This window comes from Sceloporus occidentalis, unplaced genomic scaffold (genome assembly GCF_023333645.1).
Source record: "Sceloporus occidentalis isolate IW3139 unplaced genomic scaffold, rSceOcc1.0.p SCAF_2, whole genome shotgun sequence".
Classification (NCBI taxonomy): domain Eukaryota; kingdom Metazoa; phylum Chordata; class Lepidosauria; order Squamata; family Phrynosomatidae; genus Sceloporus; species Sceloporus occidentalis.
Window position 1 is genome coordinate 115,001,537 of NW_028316982.1, and position 23,503 is coordinate 115,025,039.

The 23,503-nt window shown below is 40.7% G+C and overlaps 1 protein-coding gene across 1 annotated transcript in view; it reads right to left on the reverse strand.

The window, feature by feature from the left end:
• LOC149318895 (tetraspanin-14-like) overlaps window positions 1-23,503 on the reverse strand; it is a 52,925-nt gene that overhangs the window by 15,829 nt on the left and 13,593 nt on the right. Inside the window, exons 3-4 of the mRNA XM_089510642.1 lie at window positions 4,266-4,316; window positions 895-1,041 (exon numbers count right to left, since the gene is read on the reverse strand). Coding sequence (XP_089366768.1) covers window positions 895-1,041; window positions 4,266-4,316 — 198 coding nt within the window. The remainder of the gene's footprint in view (window positions 1-894; window positions 1,042-4,265; window positions 4,317-23,503) is intronic.

The window sequence follows — 23,503 nt, forward strand, 5'->3', positions numbered from 1 at the left end:
CTGGCGAAGCAGCCAGAGTCCATGGCTAGGTAGGATAAAGAGAAGGGGATAAGCTGTACATAATAATGACTTTGAATTATAGTTGGGTTATATTAAGCAAGGATGGATTTATGTATAAACAAGCAGGAAAGAACTGAAGGTTAGGAAGTATTAAGGACAAGGTTTGTATGGTGTGAACTGATGAATATTATAAGCATTGGTTATAAATAGTTTTCTTTATTTGTTTTTAATTGTTGAAACTTTAATAAATATTATTAAAAAAAAAAAAATAATAGCCAGCTTCCCCAAGAACCCCCAGCCTTAAATAGGCACCTCCCTCAGCCTAATTCTGGGGACAACCCTGAGTTAAGACAAAACAAGACAGAAAAAAAGCTTTACAGAGCAGACACACATAGCCACAGAACCCTACAAAAGAAAAACTTATATTCTTCCATTGTAAGAATCTATGAAATGCACTGAGACATATGCCATAATTCAGTACACCTAACAGAGAAATAAGAGAACTAGATAGAGAAAATTAAATCTTTTCAAAGATGCAAGCTCAAAAATAGAGGTAACTCTTCGATAGTAACTCACAGAGCAGGTTTATCTGAGCTATGAAAGAAAATGATTTTCATTTGTTTTGTGCAGTTCTCAAGAGCTTTTGTCTCAGTAACTCATGATTAATTAGCACCAAATTCCAGAATCCAATTTCTGGGAAGTACAACTCATACTCCTTTGTATTCAAGCTTGGAATTTAATACATTACCAAACAATAGGCCCAATATCTAACCTTAATGTGTGCATAGACTTGTACTTCTGGTTTGTCTTTTTTTTCTTACTGTATCACCATCCCACCCACGAAAGCAGCAGATGTCACACATAAAATAAACATGCCACAGTCCAACTACTTACAAATTTCAGAAGACAGATGTTCTCCCGCAGAGCTCCTACACAGCCAGCAAATCCCAGAACGAACATTATCCCTCCAACAAACAAGATAAGGACCACAGGGTCAAAGCCATGGAGACGGGTCATTTTGGATAAGTCTGATAAGACCCCCTAAAAGAAAAAGGACAAAGAGTGAGAACCTGCTCCATTTATAAAACATCCTATCCCCCAGTATGGTTCCATATACTTCAAACACTACTCAAAATCTGTAATGTCAAACTTTCATAGAAATACTGATCTTAAGGCAAGTAGATAAGAGTGTCTGAAAGCAACAGCTCATCTTTCTCTCTTTAAAAATAAATGTGACACATAAAGCAAACGTCTAATTCTTATGGCTTCAGAAATGTGCTTGGAAAATGCATGAGAATGAATGTTGCAATCAGAAGCCAGATTTCCAGCAACACATTCAAGTATATATATGTAGACACCTAAAATGTAACTGTAATCAATATGTTTGGAAATATGTGGACCATGTAAGTAACTTGTATGGTGAATCAGCAGAGGCATCGGCTTACTGTCAGACCTGAATTTGTCATGGTAAAAAGGTCCAGAAAAGATTCAATTTGCAGCCCATCTGAGGGCTTTGTAGTCAAAACAGGCCTCCTCCACTAGATGGCATTCATGTGCTGGAGAGAGGTAGCCTGACTTTTATTTCTGTTTGACTTTACTCCGTTTTTCATAATCTAGTACTTTCCTCATGTGATTTATCAAAACTTCCTCCAACTTCAGCCAGCATTGCCATGCTGGGCAGGATGATGGGAACTGTAGTCCAAAACAAAATGCTTAAAGATCACAAAACTGCAGCCCTAGGTAATTTTTTTAAAAAACATGACTTATGTAATGATGAGCTAGAATAGATAAACCAAAGATGGTCCTTCACATTTTAGAGGATTCACATTTTTTTAAAGATCTTGACAATTATTTCCCAACTCTTTACCCACAACATTTAATGTTTTAAAGGAGATGGCAAGTTTTTCAATCAGCAGTGTAAAGGGTAGTTTACTGAGGAAAATATTTTGAAACATGAGATAAATGAGAATGCCTATTCCTTATACAGTACCTATTTATTCCTCGTGTATATTTTGATCTTTACCAGCACTGTACCTTATCCATATTTTACAAATGCTTTGATGTTCAGTGCTTACAGTGCATTTAGTTTATCATTCCACATTTATGTTTTTGTAACACAATGATTACTCTCATACCGCATTTAATTTGGTATTTATTGCCTTTGTATCAATCCCTGTCCATGTTTTGGACACATTCAGATACTCAGTGTTTATCTCAGTGGTACTCAAATGTTTTACCCCTGGGACCCCCCCACCAACATCTACATGCTGACATCACTCTCTGACCCACTTGATGTAATGTATGAATAGAAATATTTTGCTTATTTAGTGTGCATATTTTCATTCACACATTCATGCATATTCATATTTTAACATGTTATAAGGAAATAACATTATTAAAATTAGCACAGTTTTATTTAAGTAAATTCAATATTTAACTCAACGCGTGTGTAAATTTTACACATAAAAAAGTTTAAGAAGAGAAGCAGGAAGAGGGATCAGCTCCTCAAATCTCGCAACCCCACTTGAGCAACCCACCTCACCATCTGAGAATCACTGGTTTATCTAGTATATTATTATATAGTCATGTTTTTCTAATTATTTGCAGTTCAGTGTTCTTTAAGCATTGCAGAGTGAGGGAGGGGGGTCTGTCTACTGCCTTTTTGTGTTATGTGGGAGTTGTAATTCAACATAGCTGGAAGATGCTGGCTTGGGTATGGCAAGTACAACAGGATTTGCAGTTTCCTATATCTGAGACAAAGGAACTAGCCAGCTTCATCACAGGGCAGATTTCGATGCTACTACATATCAGTAAACTCAAAATGCACCAAGAGCTTATTTGGTCATTTACATTTCCAAAAGTGTTCCTATATGTTTTGAGTAGCTCCATTCAGACACATGCCTTCAGAATAATATTTTTTAAATGTGGAGGAAAGATATACCCTGTGTGTATGTGTATGTGTGTGTGCACGCACACACACACATACCTTCAAGTTGGCTGCTATAGTGCTTTGAAATAAGATGAAGAATTAAAAAAATAAGAGCCAGTGGTTAAGTATCTCAAAAATTGTTCCAGACAACCAAAGATAAGCTACTTCACAGGAATGCTATTTATCAGAAACATACACTTGGCATCAGCCTTGGGTTTCCTTTTAAAACTCATACTGCCAGCTATCAAAACAGCAGAGAGATAGAAAATCTTATCAATTCAAAAAAGAAGCTGGAAGTGGAGACATGGATACAGATAGGACGTTAAATGCTCAGATTTGTGCAAAAGGAATAACATTTTAAAGCATGTGCATGCATTGTTGGGTCCAAGGCCAAGTGTGTAGAAGGAAAATACTGCTAGTCTGCAAACCATTTGCAGCCACATCTACTCAATGCTGCATTACTAATCAATAGCTTCTGCTACAATTCTCATGTCTGCATAAGTGCAAGAGCATCTTCAAATTTAATTTAGCTTCCACCAGACAATCCTGAGCATGGTATAATGAATCCTTCAAGTGACTAGAGAATCCAGACCACTAGCTACTGATATCATCATCATCATTATGAAACAGAATGGGAGAGTAGCGACTTTCTCCATGCCTCTCTTGGAACAGCCAAGACATGCAAAAGAAACATATAATGAGGATATTATCCAGAGCGAAATCAAGCATGGCTTTCCTATTGCTACTAAATGCTTGAATATGGCTTGGCAGTACATCCCTATATATCTCCTCAGAGCTAAGTCCAGCCAAATTCAATAGGACTCACTCCTAGGTAATTGTAATTGTATAAATAATTCAGTATGAGACCACTTTAACTGCCCAGGCTTGATGCTAGAGGATTGTGGGAATTGTAGTTTGTTTTGGCATCAGAGATCTCTGACAAAGAAGGCTAAATGTCTCACTAAACTACATTTGCCAGAATTCCCTAACATTGAGCCAGGGCAGTTAGAGCTGTCCCAAACGGGATTATTCCTGCAGTGTGTTTTGGACCTGAGTTGACTGAATTCACTACGTTTCATTCCTGAGTAGACAGCATAGGATTGTAGAGCAAAACTCTTGGCATCACCTGAGTGGGAAACTGGTTTTGAACTAATTTATAAAAATAGGCATAGACCCAGAAAAGTGCATAGTTTAGAATTTATTTACAGGCATTCTGCTGATCCAGAGAACAAGTGAGTGTATGTATGTTGAAAGAAGGAGGGAGGGAGACCATTCACACTTTCTCAAGAAGAAACTCAATTCTATGCAATATTCCAAATAGTCACTGCTGTCTTACCTTTTCACTCCAGGCCCAAAGACCAGCTCCTAGGAAGGCAACTCCAGCTAACTGAGAAAAGAAGAAGAGATCTATTATTTGCTAGCAAGCATTGCCTCAGTATCTCCTCCCACCCAGAAACAATTACACTATGAGAGAATAGGCACACCATGTTTTACTAATGGGATGGGGCAAGATGTATCAGCACGAAACACTGGATCCAGGATATCTGGTACAAAAACACATACATGATAGAAATATCTCCAGATGATGTTTTTATAACTGCTACTGCCTTTAGGTAGGAAAGGATTAAAAGCAGGTATAAAGCAATACCCACTCTTCTAAAACCAAATTCTAGCCATAGACACACTGACAGCTAGAACTGACTACCTAGGGTGCATCTACACTGTAGTTATAATGCAGTTTGACACCCCTTTAAGTGATGTAGCTCCATCTTAAGGAATCCTGAGATTTGTAGTTTTACAAGTTCCTTAAGCTTTCTCTGCCCTCCTTCCACTCCATACCAGCTGTTCTCATGGGACTGATCTTGACACTTCCAGCTCAGTGTCTACTCCCTTCAAATCTGCTTGTTAACCACCTAAGGATTGTGGGCAGCAAATTTAGCTATTAACTGTAACAACATATCCCATCATCCAGTATACATACTGTGATAAATGTTGCAGGCAAGTAAAGCTAGTCTCTGTTAGCTAAGAAGACAAGCAAGTTGAAAACTATGACATGCTAGCTGAGACACTCAGATCCTGACACAAGGAGTTCAAGCAAACCATCAATGTGGTATATGCAACAGCAGTGAAAAGGAGAAAATTCCATGTACTGGAACAGGGCTTGAAAATAAAACTGACAGGTTTATAAGGATTGCACATAGTGCAGCAGCTGAATTTGGAAGACTGTCTCAAAAAATATTTTCTGTTCCAAAGAAAGACACCCTAAAAGGACTAGGGAATACCTTATCTATATTTATTATGACTATCATTCTATCTTCTTTTAAAGTGGAGAGAGAAAGCAGGAAAGATATCCAAAGAAGAGTTCCAGCATGATGAAGAATTTTCTCTGGCCCTAGACAGAAATTATTGCTTTAAAACAGCACCCCTGGAAACCTTTGAATACCTGAGGATGGCACATGCAAAAGTAATACATCAATAAGCTGAAGACAAAGTCACCAACACAGACAAAATGGCACACACACACCCCAACTCAGTTCCACCTCAATATTTAAAGTAACATGCAACTTTTTTTTAAGCTTATAGTTGTGATGGGAGTGGGAGCTTAAAACTTAGGTGCATGTGTTTTTTATCACAGGACAGCAGCCTGCAACATTTTGAAGTTTATTTTTTAAGGTATCTGAAAGGTACATGTTCTAGTTACTTTTGAATAACAAGTCAAGAGATGCCTTTAAAAATCCCGCAACTAATTACAGAGTGTCTGTGTCCAATTATAATTGTAACTAATTGTCTTCTCAAGAGCCATATTGTGGTAACATCTTTATTAAGCCAAACAAAAATATTCAATCCACAAACTTTCAAACCTTATAGGCATCCACATCAGGCAAAAAGAGCTAAAGAGCATGCAGGGGAAAGAGAATGATGGTGTTAAGAGTCATAGAGGCTACCCCTGTGTCTGTACACCTTTAAAGAGCAACCTTCTTGAGAAAATCAATATTCTCTGCCTAAGAAGTGGAAGGGTAGTCTCCAAAGAACAGAAGCAGCCTGGATCTCAAAAAAAGTATTTTTCTGTTTTGCTTTGTTGTTATTAACTACCCTCAAGTCAACTTTGACTCATGGCAACCCTATATATGAGACATCTCCAAAAGACTCCCTGTTCTCTAACTTTCTGCTCAGGTTCTGCAGGTTCAGGCCTCTGGTCTTTTTGATTGAGTCTAACCATCTGGAGTGTGGTCTTTCTCTCTTTCTGATGCATTCCACTTTTCTTACCATCATTGTCTTTTCTAACGATTAATTTTTCCTCATGATGAGGCCAAAGTACAACGGCCTCAGTTTAGTCACTTGGCTTCCAGAGAGAGTTCTGGCTTGATCTGTCCCAGAATCCATTTGTTTGGCTTCTTGCCCATCCATGGTGATCTCAGCACTTTCCTCCAGCACCATATCTTAAATGAGTTGATTTTCTTCCTATCTACATTTTTTCACTGTTCAAATCTATACATGGCGATGGGGAATACAATACCTTGGACAATCCTCACTTTAGTGTTCAGATTTATGTCTTTACATTTTGTAATCTTGTCCAGTTCTTTCACAGCTGCCCTTCCCATTCCTAGTCTTCTGATTTCTTGGCTGCAATCTTGACTCTGATCAATATTTGTACCAAGGTATGGGAGTTCTTTGACTATTTTAATTTTCTCATTGTATCTAGGATGAATTCTTGTAGATCTTCCATGGTCAATTTTTTTTTTATGTTCAGCATTAAGACTACCTTGCCACACCCCTTCTATAGATTTTAATTTTATTTTTTAGACTTAAGATTCTTTGTCTCCCAGACCTAAAAGGGAAGAATGACCTCTGCCTACATGGATATCCTTCCACACCAACTTAACAGAGAACAACAACAACAAAAACCTATCCTGATAAAATGTGGACTTGTGACTCTAACATCATAATATTCTTCTTCTTTTTTTTGTATGATCTCTGCAACCTATTCCTGATGAAGAAGCCAGTGGAGCTTTGAGAGCTTCCATCATGTATTTCATGCATTTTGGTTGGTCCAAGAAAGGTGTCACTATTTTGTGGATTGTAGATGTTATTGTACTTCTACAATTTACAGCGCTATATAAATAAAGGTTAATAATAATAATAATTCGAAGCATTAGTTCTGCCCCCACTAATATGCATGTATGGGTCTACATTAGTAATAACAGCTCATTGAAACCAGGTAAAATATTGCATTAGCTGAGGCTATGCCAGCATGCCCTCACTAACCCTTTTTTCTTGTAATCAACAGGACTAAAGGGCAAGGGAAATCTTTGCAAGGTGGTAGCCATCTCCCAAACTACCATTTGAGTCCACTGTCCTCTTGACTCCAAAGAGCCAAAATAGTACCTATACTATGATAGTGCTATAGTGCTGGGGTACAATCATAATTCTCAGCCAGAATTAATTTCATGCCTCACCAAACTGCAAACCCCCATGGGATGTTGCCATAGCAATTAAAAAGAATCATAGTGTCGTTTGGCTCCATAGAGTATGTGTGGGAAGAGAAAGAATAAAGGTTCTTCCTCGTACATTTCTCTCATCTGATTCTTGGGTAGGAAAAAACATGGATCTGTAGTTATAAGGTCTGAGCCAAAGGACATGATGATATACCCTAGTTCCATATACAACAGGCAACCAGACTGGAAACTGACTTCTTGAATACATTCAATCTACATAGTTATAGCAGTATGATACTACTCTAACTTGCTATGGAATCCTGGGATCCGTAGTATGGTGAGGTGTTTAGACCTCTTTGTTCAACAGCTTTATTTCAAGGTAGTGGACTAGAGCTGTCTAGAAGAGAATTTTAGGTATGGCATCAAACTACACACCCTAAGATTCTATACGATGGAGCCATAGCAATTAGAAGCATCAAATAGCTATGCATAGCATAGATACCCTGTTTGGGCCCTGTCACACTACACAATGATAGTGCTATGATTCCACTTTAATTGCTGTGGCAGCATACAAAAGGCTAGTTTAGAGGTAAAGGCAGGCTGAGCGTGACATTCACCACCCTGTGTTCCAGTCTCTCATCCCTAGCATCAGCTGCCCCACACAGTCTAATGACAGGATGGGCTTATTACTCAGTTCCTAATGGACAAACAGTGATGCCAACATTGCTTTCCAAAATACTGAAAACAAGCTCTGGGGCAGAGTTGGGATTCCATCGCTGCCCACCCCTGTTCAAAAGAAAATGATAAAATCAAGGCAGTAGTGAAAGGAGAATAAAGTAAGTATAATAATAAATAAATAATAATAAATAAAAATTTTATTTATATACCGCCCTTCCATCGGATCAGGGCGGTTTACAACAGTTAAAATACAATAATACAATAATAAGCATTAATTGTGACCTTCATACTGAATTTCTGAACAATTTTGCATCCCGCATCAGGACTGATCACCATTTTATTCCACTTCTAACAAAAACAGATATGGATTTCCCGACTGAGGAAATCAGCCTTCATTTGTTTTCATTTCCACCACACAAGGTTGTGTTTTGCCCCCTGCCTCTGCAAAGGGAGCTTATGTAGAGTTAACAATTAACACAGCGGGGCTCCATTTCAGCCCATTTGTTGTTCCACAGCACAAAGCCAGAGGAGGGAAACATTTAAAGATTTTCACAAGAGAAATGCTTGAGTGGACTCAGAATAAAAAACCTGTAACATTTAGGCATGCTACTTTGAGATGGAAAACAAGTTACAACAGGCCATTATGACTGAAGCACCATTACTGTGCCCTTGGTAAAGCCACAGTACAATGCCTGAATTCATTCTTCTTATGTCAATTAGATGCTAGTTTGTTCCCACAGGATATTTTAACCTGGACATGACCCTTCAATGCCCTTTCATCACTTTGCTGGTAGACCATTCTTGCCTACTGTATTAACATTTCCTAGATTTGGGAGCCAATGGTTTGAGTGCTGGACTAGGAGTGTGGAGACTAAGGTTTGACTTCCACTAGGCTATGGAAACCCACTGGGTGATCCTGGGCAATTCATATAGTCTCAGCCTCAGAACCCCCTATGATAGGTTCGCTTTAGGCTTGCTATAAGTCAGAAACGACTTGAAAACACACAACAATACAGCTTTAAGAAAGTGTGCTTCATTACAGAAAGAAAGGCAATGTTTGTGCTTTGTTTAGAGTCTGAAGTGCGGCCTTATATGCTAGTACAGTGCACCCTGTTTTATGCGGGGATCCGTTCCGGACTCCCCCGCGTAAAGCAAATTCCGCGTATGCTCAAGCCCCATTTAAATGAATGGGGCTTGTGCACATGGTGGCACACACGCACCATGGGCACCTGCCCCATTACTCCCAATGGGACGTGCCACCTCTTCCTACCCACACGGCTTTCAGCATATGCTGAAAGCTGCGTAAAGCGCGCCCGCGTATAACACAAGTGCATTATACTTTTTTAAAAATTCAAAGTTTTCACAGTAGTCTGAAAAACAAGCATGCATACAGGCCTCCTTCCAACTACCTAATAAAGAAGCAAACCTGCTGCTACTTCCCAATACAACAGAAAAGGCTCTTTTACCAGGTTTAGACTATTAGCCCTTTATTCTCCTCTAATTGAACATAGCTTGTTTCCCACCATTTGTTACCAGATCAGGCTACCTGGAAAAGTCAGGGATTGAATCTGGACATTCTTCATGTAAACTAGCATGACAAGGGACTATGTTCTCTCCAGTGCTCTTTTGGTCTACAGGTTGGAAAAAAATACTTTTGGGGGATACTGAAAGCTACAGTCCAAAAAAGTAACTTTCCTCAAGCTCTGTTCTGGAACCGCACAGGGACAATCCGAAAGCATGTGCTACTATTTGACAGATAGATAGATGGATGGACTGATTTTATAGACAGACAGATAGATGCTATGCAGATAGGTAGACAGACAGCCAAACCAAATATATTAAAACCATTTAATTTAAGATTCTTCAGGGTTTTTTTATAGTTTTACAAGATTCCCCATTTGATTTACATGATTCTCTATTTGCATAATAAGTTTTTTTTTTCCCTTCACAAACCTGATCAGGTCTACAAGTGAAGCTTTTCAATCTGGTGACTTTCACACCAAAATGGGTACTTTTCAGAGCCTTTGGTGTGATTTTGGTGATTGGTTTTAATGGTAATTTTGAGAGTTGAAATAAGTATTTGGTGAGATATGGGGGGGGGGGGGGGATTTGGTGAGTTTTGGCCAAACGTTTGGGGAATTATCTTTGAGGCTTGTTGGCAACACTGTTTGTGATAGCAAGGCAGACTGCCCCAACACTCCCAAGGCAACTGTAACATATGCTTAGGTCCTAAGAGTTACAAAGGCTGCAATCCTATTGTGCTAGTATAGTGCCCTTTTTGTTGGGGTGTTGGGGTCAGAAGGCTGAGAAGGCCAAAACAGGTGGAGGAAAAAGCTGGCAAGTCAGCTTTCTTTCTGGATGGCGAGGGCTTTTTCTTCCTCACCACCCCACCACTGTTGCTTCAGTAGTGTTGTGACAAACCAATTTTTTTCTTCTCTCCCATCGAGAACTAAATGTCATTTTTTTTAAAAAAAAATATTCTTTTCAAAAGTCCTACTCTCTTTAAAAAGCTTTCGAAATCTTCAAATAACAGATATTTCTTCTGTTTATCGAATTTTGACAAATATTCTTTACATCACTACTTCAGTGCATCCATTTTACTCCTGTTTGTCACCATTGTCTATGTTGGTGTAATTATACTACCCAACAGAATCTCAGCCAAAAAGTACACTCACTGATTCATGGCCAGTTTACACAACAGATCCAAAAATCTTATCAGACTCCAAGGAACACATATTTGGCTCTGGCACCAAAAAGCACAAAGGCACCCATGTCATTTAGTGACGTCAATACAGCAGACTGAATCAGAAATTTTAGTCAAAAAAATAAACCCAAAAACCCTGAGTTGATTTATCTTGCCCTAACCAAGAGGTAAAAAGAGAGTTCCTGAATGGCTATGCTTTGAAATGTGTGATTTCTTATTGCTAACACTCACTCGTAACAGCACAAAAGATAACTCCAGCTGCCACAGACAATCTCCACCTGTATACCAGAGCATACATCTATACTATGTTTTAAAAAAATCAAACAGAAATAAACATGAATTTTGTTATTGTCGTTATGTGTTTTCAAGTTTACTTCAATTTATGGTGATCCTATCACAGACTTTTCTTGGCAACATTTATTCAGAAGGGGTTGGTCATTGCCTTCCTCTAAGACTGGGAGAGTATGACTTGACCAAAGTCACCCACTGGGTCACTACAATAACATCCAAAATCCACAAGACAGTGGTAGCTTTATTGGGCCAACCAAAAATGCACAAAATGATGCAAGCTTTCAAAGCTCCACTGGCTTCTTCATCAGGCAAAGATGTTAAAAATCAAATGGGAGAAGGGAAAAATATGACAATGTTTGAGTCACAGAGCTGCATTTTGTCGTTTTTGTTGTTGTCAGCGAGGATGGTCTGACATGATATCAATGCAGGCTGAAGCCACTCCTCTCTTTGGCCATGTGGGCTCAAGGAGATAACAGTTGTAAAAGTGTGTTTCTGTGGCTGAACAGGAATTTGAACACCAGTCAGCCAGTTCTAGTCCAACATTCAAGCCATGCTGGCTCCCAAACATGATTTGGACTGCTGTTTTGGCTTCTGTTTTCACTACAAATACTAAGATGCTAGGCTTCAAAACTGAATTGAGTAGCCAAGGCAAACAGTGGAAGACTGAGCGAATTGATGTCTCAGCTGTTCAATGCCTTAGGAGTCTCTCCTCCACATTCTTAGAAATGAAACCCTCACCGCCAATATCCCTTTCAAAAATCAACTGTTCAATGTTCTTCACAGAGTGGAAGCCAGAACAACTTATCAAGAACATTTTCAAGCTTTTCTCCTTTAAAAAAAAATATTAATATATTAATAAATTCAAAATGTAGGACTTGTCCTAGGAAAAGGAAAAAAAAGTTTCCATGAATGTACAACATATAAAACCAGGGAACTGGCTAATCCGGAAAAAAAAGCTTTATCTGGAATGACTGGAATCCTAGAGATAATGAGAGCAAATGGCAGATTTATTCCCTACCTACCCATCCTCAACTTTAAAAGGGTGGGGAAACTTTTCATCATTGGAGTTAATAGCATTGATTCACTTTTATTTGGACAAGTGTCTCCACCTTTGGATGTTGTTGCAATGGGACCAAGAATTACACAAATTGCATACATGTCCTCCCCCACCCCTATACTAAACCAGGTGCAGGCTGACCCTCACTGATATTTATGCTCAGAGGGATATTCATGCTGTGCAAGGGAAGCAGCACAGCATGGCTCCCAATCCCCACCTTAGTGAAACCTTTGCAACAAACAACTCTGCTGTCCACCAACAGCCCACAAGCATTTAGTGTGCATTCACAGTATCACTAATCCCTTTTGCCCATCTTGAGTCCTTTACCCAACCAAAAATGCACAAGAACCTTTGCATCCCACCCAAGTGCATTTTCCAGATACAGTCATCACTTCCTTGAAGCTTCAGCCACACAGGGTTGCAGCCACACTGCAGAAATAATCCAGTCTGATGCCACTTTAACTGTCATGGTTCAATGCTATGGAATTCTGGGAATTGTAGTTTTGTGAGACATTGGGCCTTTGCTGCCAGAGAGCTCTGTTACAACAACAAACGACACATCCCAGAATTAGTTGTGCAGTGTGAATGCAGGCCAAGTGTCCCTATGCTTCTGTATATGAGAGCAAACCTCGGGCAGCTTGCTTAGGGTGCCTTATATTCACTTCCAGAGCTTTCTCAACCTCACATCTAGGGGACAATTTCCACTACTATCTTCTATCCCAAACTTGACTCTTCCTGTCTCTGCCTGAAACAACAGAATGAGCAGGAAACACTGTCAGTGTGATAGCTTTGATAAAGATAAAAAGGAAACACAGCATCTGCTTGTCTTAACCCAGGAGAACCATTTTCAATAAATGTATAGGAACACAGGAAGCAAGCATGTACTGTTTGGGACCAGCTGCCATCTGCTGCAGTAAGGCAGCTGAACGACTTTCAATAAAGATATAGGAACACAGAAAGCAGGCATGTACAGAATGGGGCCAGCTGCAGGACACATTCTGGAACTGGTATTCTGTTTTGGACAGGACAACTATGATCTGGGTGTAGTGGACCCTTCTGTAGTTCCATTGTTATGGACTGATCACTATCCGGTAGGGTTTAGATTCATTGGGACTCGGAGTCATTGGGACTGCAGGGGTAGAGGGCCAACTGAGATGATCTGCGCCAGGAGACTTATGGCTCTTTGCCCTTCCTGGCTCCTGAAAGCAGCTAGAGGGAGACTGGTGAAGTGGAAAAGGGGAGTGGTAAATGTCTCACTGCAGTAAGGCAGATTTCCAACCTGCCTAAAGGAGTCTGTGTGGTGAGGCCATTACTGTAAAAGGTCTCCCTGGATCCCACCATTCTGAATAACTATCAGACAGTCTCTAACATTCCATTCTTGGGCAAGGTTCTGTTGTGAGTGGAGGCCTCCCAGCCTCAGGAGTTTCTGGATGAAACGGATTGCCTAGATCAATTTCAATCTGGATTCAGACCTCACTATGGGACAGAGACAGCTTTGGTCACCTTGGTGGATGACCTATGCAGGGAACTAGACAAGGTCAGTGTGTCCCTGTTGGTCCTGCTGAATCTCTTATTGCCTTTTGATACTATCAACCATGAAATAATTCTGGGCCACCTCTCTGAGATGGGACTTAGGGGCATTGTTATGCAGTAGTTCTAGTCTTTCCATGAGGTCGACATATAATCGAGTATATATGATAATCAGAGCTGGAATGTCAAGTACCAGATCAATTCACCAGATACGTGAGAAATTCAACCCAGCCCTATGGGTGAAGCAAGCATGGCTAGATAAAACATAGGACTCAGTCATTAGATTTTGATCTATCTGTGTAAAGATATGTGCACAGAACTCATTTGTATAGGCCCATCCTGTGTGGATGGTGGAAGTAGCACATATAGAACTAGATTGAAGTATCATTTTCTCAGTGAAATGGGAAGGAAGGGAGAAAGGAGAATAGGGCCCTTTCAACTATTCAAGTGTGGAATCCATAGCCTGCCATCTCTTCCTCCCTTATCACTTCAATGCAACATGCAGACTACATGACTCTGAAGTTTCCAGGCATTTCCCCTACTCACACTTTTCCTTTGCCTCTTTTTTGTAGCATCTTTGCCTGATGAATAGACCAGATGGTGTTGAAAGCTTGCACAAATCTGTATGCCTTTTTGGTTGATATAATGAAGATATTAATATTAGCACAATGCGTGTTTGAGAAATTGTCTTATGGCCAACATGGCTACATCTACATTTCTATAGCACCTCAGATATTGTTTACAACTTCAGTTATCTCTGATTACCACCCCTGATAGTTGGGGCTGATGGGAGTTGGTCTCCAACATCTTAAAGAACCAGTGGTGCCCTATAACCCCATGCTAACCCAACACATTAACAAATGAGACAGCACTACATTTTCATCAAGATGATTTTCACACCAGCACTTACCATGGGGTAAACACTAGTAAAATGCCAGTAAAACATCAGGGAAGCATGCATGTATGAATGCCTGGTGCACTTCTCAAGCAGTAGGGAATCGTGCCCTTGCCTCTAGTGTTCTCGAATCGTTCACAGAGCAGCAATTTTCTACGAATGCAAAGTTTCCATTCATAGTAAATTGCTGCTCCATGAACGATTAAGGACGCTAGAGGCAAAGGGTCTATTCCCTGCCATTTGAGAAGCTTGTCAGGCTTTCATACATGTGCGCTTCCCTGACATTTCACCGGTGTTTTTCAGCACTTACCCCACAGTAAGCACTGGTGTGAAAATCTTCCAAAAAAGTTTCCATTCATAGGAAATTGCTTCTCCTTGAACAATTCAAGGATGCTAGAGGTGTAGGGATGATTCCCTGACATTTCAGAAGCGAGTCAGGCTTTCAGACATGCGCACTTCCCTGACATTTTACCAGCGCTTTATCAGTGCTTACCCTACGGTAAGCGCTGGAATGAAAATCTTCTATATCCACTTTTTCATTAAAATTCATAATTACAAGAAGAAAGTTCTTGCCAAATTGTTTATTTTGCTCAGCTAAACCCAAGCAGATTATGTAGGATTGATTACGCTTGAGAAAATTCATACAGCCCAGTTTTTGGGAATTAGAATTGTTATTTGATGAATTGCTGACAATTCCCACTTTTAATTGGAAGAGAGATTTCTAGACTACACAGCTGTAGAACAGAGATGGGGAGCCTTTGGATCTTCAAATGTTGTTGGATTTCATTTCTACAATCCCTGGCCACTGACTATGTTGGCTAGGAATAATAGAAGTTACAGTGTGATGAGTAGAAATTCAACTCTAAAAACATAGCACACACACTGTTTTACACTGGGTCTTCAGACATGTATACATTGTTAGTTTAACCTTTGGCCAAAGTGTGCTTGGAATGTGTAATGACCTCAGGAGTAGTTGCAAGAGAAGAGTGTTATTAGTAAGGTATAAAATGTAGCTACACTCTGAATCTGGGCAAGCAAGAGTGGTGAGGGTCCCAGAGAATAAGTCCAACAATGTCTAGGGACTGAAATCAAAGATATAGCCATGTTAGTCTGTAGAATCAGTACATAGAGGGATCTTGTAGCACCTTTGAGACAAACTGAAATAAAAGAGTTGGCAGCATGAGCTTTCATAGACTTCACTCTACTTCCCCAGGTGCATTTGGACCAAACGCATCTGAGAAAGTAGACTGAAGTCTACGAAAGCTCATGCTGCCAATTTTTTTCTTTCAAAGTCTCAAGGGTGCTACAAGATCTCTCTACATAGTGACTGAAATGTCACTCAGTCATGCTGTAGAACTTTGATAATTAAAAGTATGCTGGCATGTATCTAAAAGGGCCATCTATTTCCAAGGCAACATTTCTATGGCTAAAATCTAGCATAGGCCTATTCCTGCACTTCTGTGCATAGGTATACAACCCAGGAAGGAAAAATGTCCAGAAGTTTTGAAGACGTGGGAAGAAATGGGAGAGGAACAGAAATTTTCAGTGTGTCTGTGTGTGCGCACATGCGTATGCAAAACCAGCTTCCTTTGTATAACTTGGTTTGGCATAGAGATATCATTTCTGATATATTAAAAGTAAAGATTTTTGAAAAAGTAATTACAAACTGCATTTAATTTTTAAAGTTTGTTTTCTTTTTTAATTTCATTTTTTGTTCCAAAGAGCTTGAACTGTAAGGAATTTCTTTGCTTTTACTAGTTACATGGGGAGACAAACAAACAAACAATAAATGCTTGAGAAACCATTAGCATTTAAAGAAAATATTTTTGTCTCTTCTAGTCTTCCATATGCCAAGCAGTCATAAAGAACTCATTCCCATAAAAAGAACTAAGAAAAGAAAACCAAGACCAGGAATTGCAATGATGTGAGATACTATGCATTTAGGGTTGCCATATCCCGCCTGGGGGCGGGACTTTCCCGGTTTGGGGCGTGGCCACATGGTCCCGCCCCGGTTTGGCCCCACCCCCGGGACCCCCACCCCCCACCCCCCACCGACGCCAGGCAGGGAAAAGAGCCTCGCCTCAGCAAGGCTCGTTCCCTGCTTGGCCTCCTCCGCCGGCCAGGGAGGCGGCCTGGCAGGGCCAAGGGAAAGGGTCTCGCCTCGGCAAGGCCCTTTTCCCCTCCCTTGCCGCTTTCCCCGCCGGCCACGGAGGCTTCAAGGCAGGGACGAAGGGTCTCGCCTTGGAGAGACCCTTTTCTCCCTGCCTTGAAGCTTCCTCCGCTGGCCAGGGAAGCTTGAAGGCGGGGAGGAAGGGTCTCTCCGTGAGGGGAGACCCTTTTCTCCCTGCCTTTAACCTTCCTCCGCCGGCCAGGGAGGCTTGAAGGCAGGGCGGAAGGGTCTCTCCGTGAGGGGAGACCCTTTTCCCCCTGCCTTTAACCTTCCTCCGCCGGCCAGGGAGACTTGAAGGCAGGGCGGAAGGGTCTCTCCGTGAGGGGAGACCCTTTTCCCCCTGCCTTGAAGCTTCCTCCGCCGGCCAGGGAGGCTTGAAGGCAGGGAGGAAGGGTCTCTCCCCGAGGGGATACCCTTTCCCCCCTGCCTTGAAGCTTCCTCCGCCGGCCAGGGAGGCTTGAAGGCAGGGAGGAAGGGTCTCTCCGTGAGGGGAGACCCTTTTCTCCCTGCCTTTAACCTTCCTCCGCCGGCCAGGGAGGCTTGAAGGCAGGGGGGAAGGGTCTCTCCGTGAGGGGAGACCCTTTTCCCCCTGCCTTTAACCTTCCTCCGCCGGCCAGGGAGACTTGAAGGCAGGGCGGAAGGGTCTCTCCGTGAGGGGAGACCCTTTTCCCCCTGCCTTGAAGCTTCCTCCGCCGGCCAGGGAGGCTTGAAGGCAGGGAGGAAGGGTCTCTCCCCGAGGGGATACCCTTTCCCCCCTGCCTTGAAGCTTCCTCCGCCGGCCAGGGAGGCTTGAAGGCAGGGAGGAAGGGTCTCTCCGTGAGGGGAGACCCTTTTCCCCCTGCCTTGAAGCTTAATCCGCCTGCAAGGGAGACTTCAAGGCAGGAGAAAGAGCCTTTCTTCTTCTTTCTCCTCCTCCTCTTCTTCTGTCTCCTCCTCCTCTTCTTCCTCCTCTTTTTCCTCTTCTTCCTCCTCCTCCTCTTCTTCTCCACCTCTTCTTCTCCACCTCATCCTTCCCCTCTTCCTCCCCTTTTTCTTCCTCTACTTCCTCTTCTTCCTCCTCCTCCTTTACCCCTCCTCCTCCTCTTGTTCCTCCTTTTCTTCTTCTCCGCTTCCTCCTCCTCTGCTTCTTCCACTCTTCTTCCTCTTCTGGTTTTTGGCCAGAAAGGGAAGCACATTTCTGCCATCTGTCTAAGAATAATGCCAAATGTCCTCCATTTTTATCATGCCTAAGAAACATGCATTTATATGAAATTTTTTTAAAAAACCATCAATTTTTTGAACGCCCTCCATTTTTTCAAAATGTGTCCTCCATTTGAAAATTTTGTCCTACATTTGTCCTACATTTTCCCAGTTTGGAAGTCCTGACTTATGGCAACCCTATATGCATTACAGTGTTTTACATAAATGTTTGCCTGCTATATAGCTTGTGGGGAAAAAATAGGATAAATAAATATAGAAATATCTTGTCTTAAATATTTTATTCTTCATTCTGAAAGGTAATTTTCCACAACCCATATTTTTTTCAATTTTCTGGAGGTGAGGATGGAAAAAAATATTTCCTCTCAACTGTCCTGTCCTCTCCCCTCAGCTCTGCATCGCTAATACAACCATCAATGTGAGATGTGAACATGGCACAAAGGTTCCTGCAAACATATCCCAGGTAACACAGGGATCATAACTGACAAGCAACTTAGGCAAACATCTGTTTGATGTGTGAAAGGACCCTTAAGCCAATATCCTATACCTATACATTTAACTTAGCTTGCCATGCATGGCTTTAACCCAAGCTGCTCAAACAACTGCATAGTGGGAGGCAAGCCCAGAGTTCACCCATTGTGCAACAGTCAAATAGCTCCACACCCACAAAGTCAAAAGCGAAAGAGAGGGCAGTGTTCATGCTTGCAGAACAATTCGCTGCACTAGGGAACCACATTTACACAACTTCTGAGAATATGCAACTGCTTGCACAATTTTTTTTTTCAAACTAGCAAAGTATCCCCACAGAATGTTGTTCCTAAATGTAAGTTTGTAAGCCAGAAAACCTTAGTTCAAATCTCCTCTCAGTGATAAACTCACAGTATGGCCCAAGGAAAACCCAACACAGTATGAGACCCATATCTGCTGGGGGTATGTTCCTGGAATTATTAGTGGAAATGTGAAACCACAGGTAATAACAAACCTTACTGAAATCAATTACTTTCGCCCCAACTTCCAGCAGTAGCATACCATGGAATCGCACTAGAAAATGCCTAGAGAAGACTGTTTGGACACATAAAACCACGGGTACCAGTCTCATGGCTGTGGAGTCATGCTATATTCTCTCAGTTTCATCTCTGTCCATCATGTCTAATATGGGAATATTGAAAGCATTATTGAGATGGTGTTTGTGAAATATTATGAAAATTGTAAAATATAAAACTGCTATATAAATATTACCTTAACAAATATTCATATTCATGCAGTAACTTGTTCCACAAATGACTGAGTCTTTTTTTTTACATGCTCTGCCAACTTTCCTAATATGTACTATACACACACAAACACACACACACATATATATATATACATACACACATACTGGGTCTGTCCCATACCCACCACACACACATACACACACACAACCTTTGCTCAAAAGCTTTATGTTGGGGGCCTTTTCATTCTACACAGTTGTACAGGTTCAGTCTCTCTAATCCAAAATGCTTGGGACCAGAAGTGTTTCGGATTTTTTATTTATTATTTTGATTTTGGAATATTTGTATATACATAATGAGATATCTTGGAGATGGGGCCCAAGTCGAAACATGACATTTATTTATGTTTCTTATACACCTTATACACATAGACTGAAAGTCATTTTATTCACAATACTTTCTAATAATTTTATGCATGAAACAAAGCTGGTATACATTCAATCTTCAGAAAGCAAAGGTGTCACAATCCCAGCCACCCATGTAAACAATTTTGGATTTTGGAATATTTTAGATTTCAGAATTCCGGATAAGGGAGACTCAATCTGTAGTGCTATGATTCCACTTTAACTGTTTTAGTACAGCCTATGCAATCTTGGAATTTTGTAGTTTGTTTAGGCAGTAAAGATCTCTTGCTGAGAATTCCAAATGCTCCTCCCTAAACTGCAAATCCCAAGTCCTCACAGGATGGAGCCATGGCAGTTAAACTGAAATCATTGCACTATAATTGCTTAGTGGGGCCCTTGATGTCATTTGGTCTCACAATAAAGCACACCACAAACGTCAGTAACTAGGTGACCTTTCCTGAGTCACCTATTGTATGGTAAAATGGAAACAGAAATAATATGGGCAGTAGATCACAGAAAAAAATCAAAGGAATAAGTACAATGATGTAAACATTTGAATTGCCGATACAGGAATCAAGTTAATGCTGGCACAGCAAGGTTTGTTGCCCTTACAAGAAAGGAAGTGAGAGTAAACTGTGCTCATGAGACTATAAATAGTCAAGCTTTGTTCGGAGATAAGGGGTTTGGGGGAAAGGGTTGGTGATGAAAGCAAAGTAAACTTTTTATGCCAGGTCTGTGCAACATACGACTGACTAAGCCACAAGATGTTGGTAAAGTTCCTGGCTTTGCTATTGACTAAGACTGAAAAACTAAAGAAGTTATACAGCATGCAGTGAAGCCTCAGAAGTTGATGGGTCACACATTGAACAGAAGTTGATGGGTCACACATTGAAGTTTTGTGCCAAGAAAAAATGTGCGTAAGAGGAAAAAAACAAGTATGAAAGAGTCCTGTAGCATTTTAAAGATTAACACATTCATCAAAGCGTGAATTGTGTGAAGTGGAATCTTTTAAAATGTCACAGTACTGTATCACATTTTTTCTGCAACCGATTAACATCATTATCCTTCTGAAATTGTTAGAATAAAGTGTATTTCACCAATGTCACTTTTACATTTGAACATGACAAAATCTTTGTGAAATGGAACAAGCCACACATGCATCCTGGCCCAAAGAGATACATGGCACAGGGCCGAGTCATCTCAGTTACAGAGGGAGCTATGTTAGTAATATTTCCTAGTGCCTAGAGATATGGGAGTTGAATGTGCAGACTCCATTCTTTCAGATCCACAAGTCAGAACCTGTACAGAGAGAGTGTTAATAGCAGTCATCTTTCATCTAGGGCTAAAGGCTGCCAATCTATACCTATCAGTGTTCACAATCTTCATGGGAATAGGGAGAGAGAACACAACACAGACAAACAGTGGTTCTAGGCAAGAAAGTACATTGTTCTTAATAACAAAGGTTTACTGAGAGATGTTCTTGAAGGAAAAAAACTGAGAAGCTCCACAAATACAAGCCATCCACATTCACACATTGGTGAAAAGTAATGATTCTACTGACATTACATTTTTGCTCTGTCCAACATATATGACTCACAATAACAATATGTATAATTTCTACTGCTCTAAGACTCTTAGGACCCTAAGTAGAACATCTCCAAATATGAGTTATTATTTCCCACAATATGTTACTGTTGCTGTTTCTCAACTGTCCTCTCCTTTTCCATAGGGCAACCAAAGTGGCAGCTGGTCATCTCCATCTCCTCATTTATACCATCAACCCTAACCCAACTCATAACCCCATGAGCCAAATGGTGACTAAATAGCAACAGTAACAATTACCAGTCCATTCTTTACAAGAACTGTGCTACCACAGAACAAAGGCCACTCTACTCCAGCACACTATTGTTTTCACACTGCGGTCATTCAGATGCCCAAGAGAAATACACAAAGGGGGCTTGAGCACTTCTTTCCCACTTACTGGAGGTAATGTATAGACATCATGATTTATAGCCATCAGTGACTTCATCTTCTCATGACTCCTTGGAGGAGAGGTAAGCAATGGTGTAATGAAGGGTTACACAACTTCCATAGGTTGGAGGATCCGAAAAACCTTGGAGGGGGATGCTCTGCTCCCTACACCTTCATATTTTTTCTTAAATTCTTCACAACATACATCTGTGAGTGCATACATGCACGCACACACACACAGGTTGTGTGTGTGCAGGGCGTCCCTGATTTGTTCTAAGCCAAGGATTGGCCTTCATTCAGCCAGAAGGTAAATCAGACCTCAACTTCTACTTCATTTTCTTAATTAAATACCTCTCCTGGACTCAAAATAACCTGGGGGATGTGTCAAAAATATAGTGAAATTGCTGTAGGAGTATTTTTGAATGAAAATAAATAGCAATAAACAAACAAACAAACAAATCAAAAGGGGGGGTTGAAAGAGCCACAGAAATGGTGCTGAGGGCTCCTTGCGGCCCACACCATGCACTTTCCCACCCATGGAAGAGTAGAGGTCAGCAAGGCCACAGCTAACACAGTGAATATTAGCACAATAACAGAGAATTTGGTTGACATGGGGAACACCCTAACAGAGTATGGACCGCAATAGGTGCTCAACTATGACAACCTCTAATACCAGATCTGGATTAGACATATCTGGGAACCTCCTTGTAGTAGCGGATCTGTTACAGCAGAGGTGGAGACTGGCCCTCCAGACGTTTTGCACTAAAACTCCCACACTCCCCTATCACTGGCCATGCTCTCTGGGGGTGATGGGAGTTGTAAAACCAAAACATTGAAAGGTTCTGCAAAGCAAAAATCAAAAGATTCCCTATCCCTGTATTATAAGGAATTCAGCTATCCAAAGCACAATTCTCAAGTTCTCAATTAACAAACATTTTTCTATGCAACATAATGCAACACTAACAGAAAGCTTTTTATTGCTGAAAACCACTCAGAGCTATTTATAAGCAGCTGTTTTTGCTATGCCACTTAGGCTAGTATGCTGGAGCCTTTGGTATGCCACGCCTTCCCAGTTTTCCATCCTTGGTATTTCTCTGATATTGCAAAAGGATCTCAATCATAGTACTCACCTCAAACAGAGAAATATTCTCATATATCTTTAAACTTTTCAGTATTTTTCCTATAGATCCAAAAGGGTTGCCATCAAGCCATAGCATAAGAGAAAGCTGGCCAGAAGAAAGGTCCAGGATGGTTTATTGGCAGTAGCTTCAATTAGTGAATTCAGTTCAATTCAGTTAGTGACTTGCTACATAAAACCCAGGCTGGCCTAGAATTTCATTTAACCACTTCAGGTTCCCTTTGGGAATAGCTTATAACTCTGGAGATTCTAGTTCAGGCCAGCAGCCATTTTAAACTTATGTATAATCTTGTGCTTGTAGAACAAAAGAAAAGAGAAATATTACGCCATGTGATTTGATTCAATGTTATAACTAGAAGCATGGAAGGGATAGGCTCCTCTATTTATCAAAGATTTAGGGGAGAGAATTTGGGTCTAAATTTGGAGAACCTGTGTGTAAATGTGCCTTTAAGTAACCTGCCGACTTAAGGCAATCCCATGAATTTCTTAGGCAAGGAATACCAAATAGGTGGTTTTCCCAGTTCCTTCCTCTTGAAATATAGCCTACAGCACCTAGGCATTCATTGGCAGTCTCCCAACCAGGGCTGACCCTGTTTAGATTCCAAGATCAAAAAGGACCTGGTGCCTTTAAGGTATTTAGGTCCTGAACAATAATTATGAGTCTATTAAAAATAGCTAAGACATTATATGGAGAACAGTCACTTTTACTTTAGTGAATAAATCAAAACCAACAATTAGAATGTCCATATCCTTACGTCTTGGATTCAAGTTGTGTACGTACTTGTATCTCATCCACTGTCCTCTGTTAATTTTGTGATGGTTTATGGATGAAAAAGATTTGCTGCAATTAATTAACTTGCCTACCTTACTGGGTAGTAGGGTTGGCACT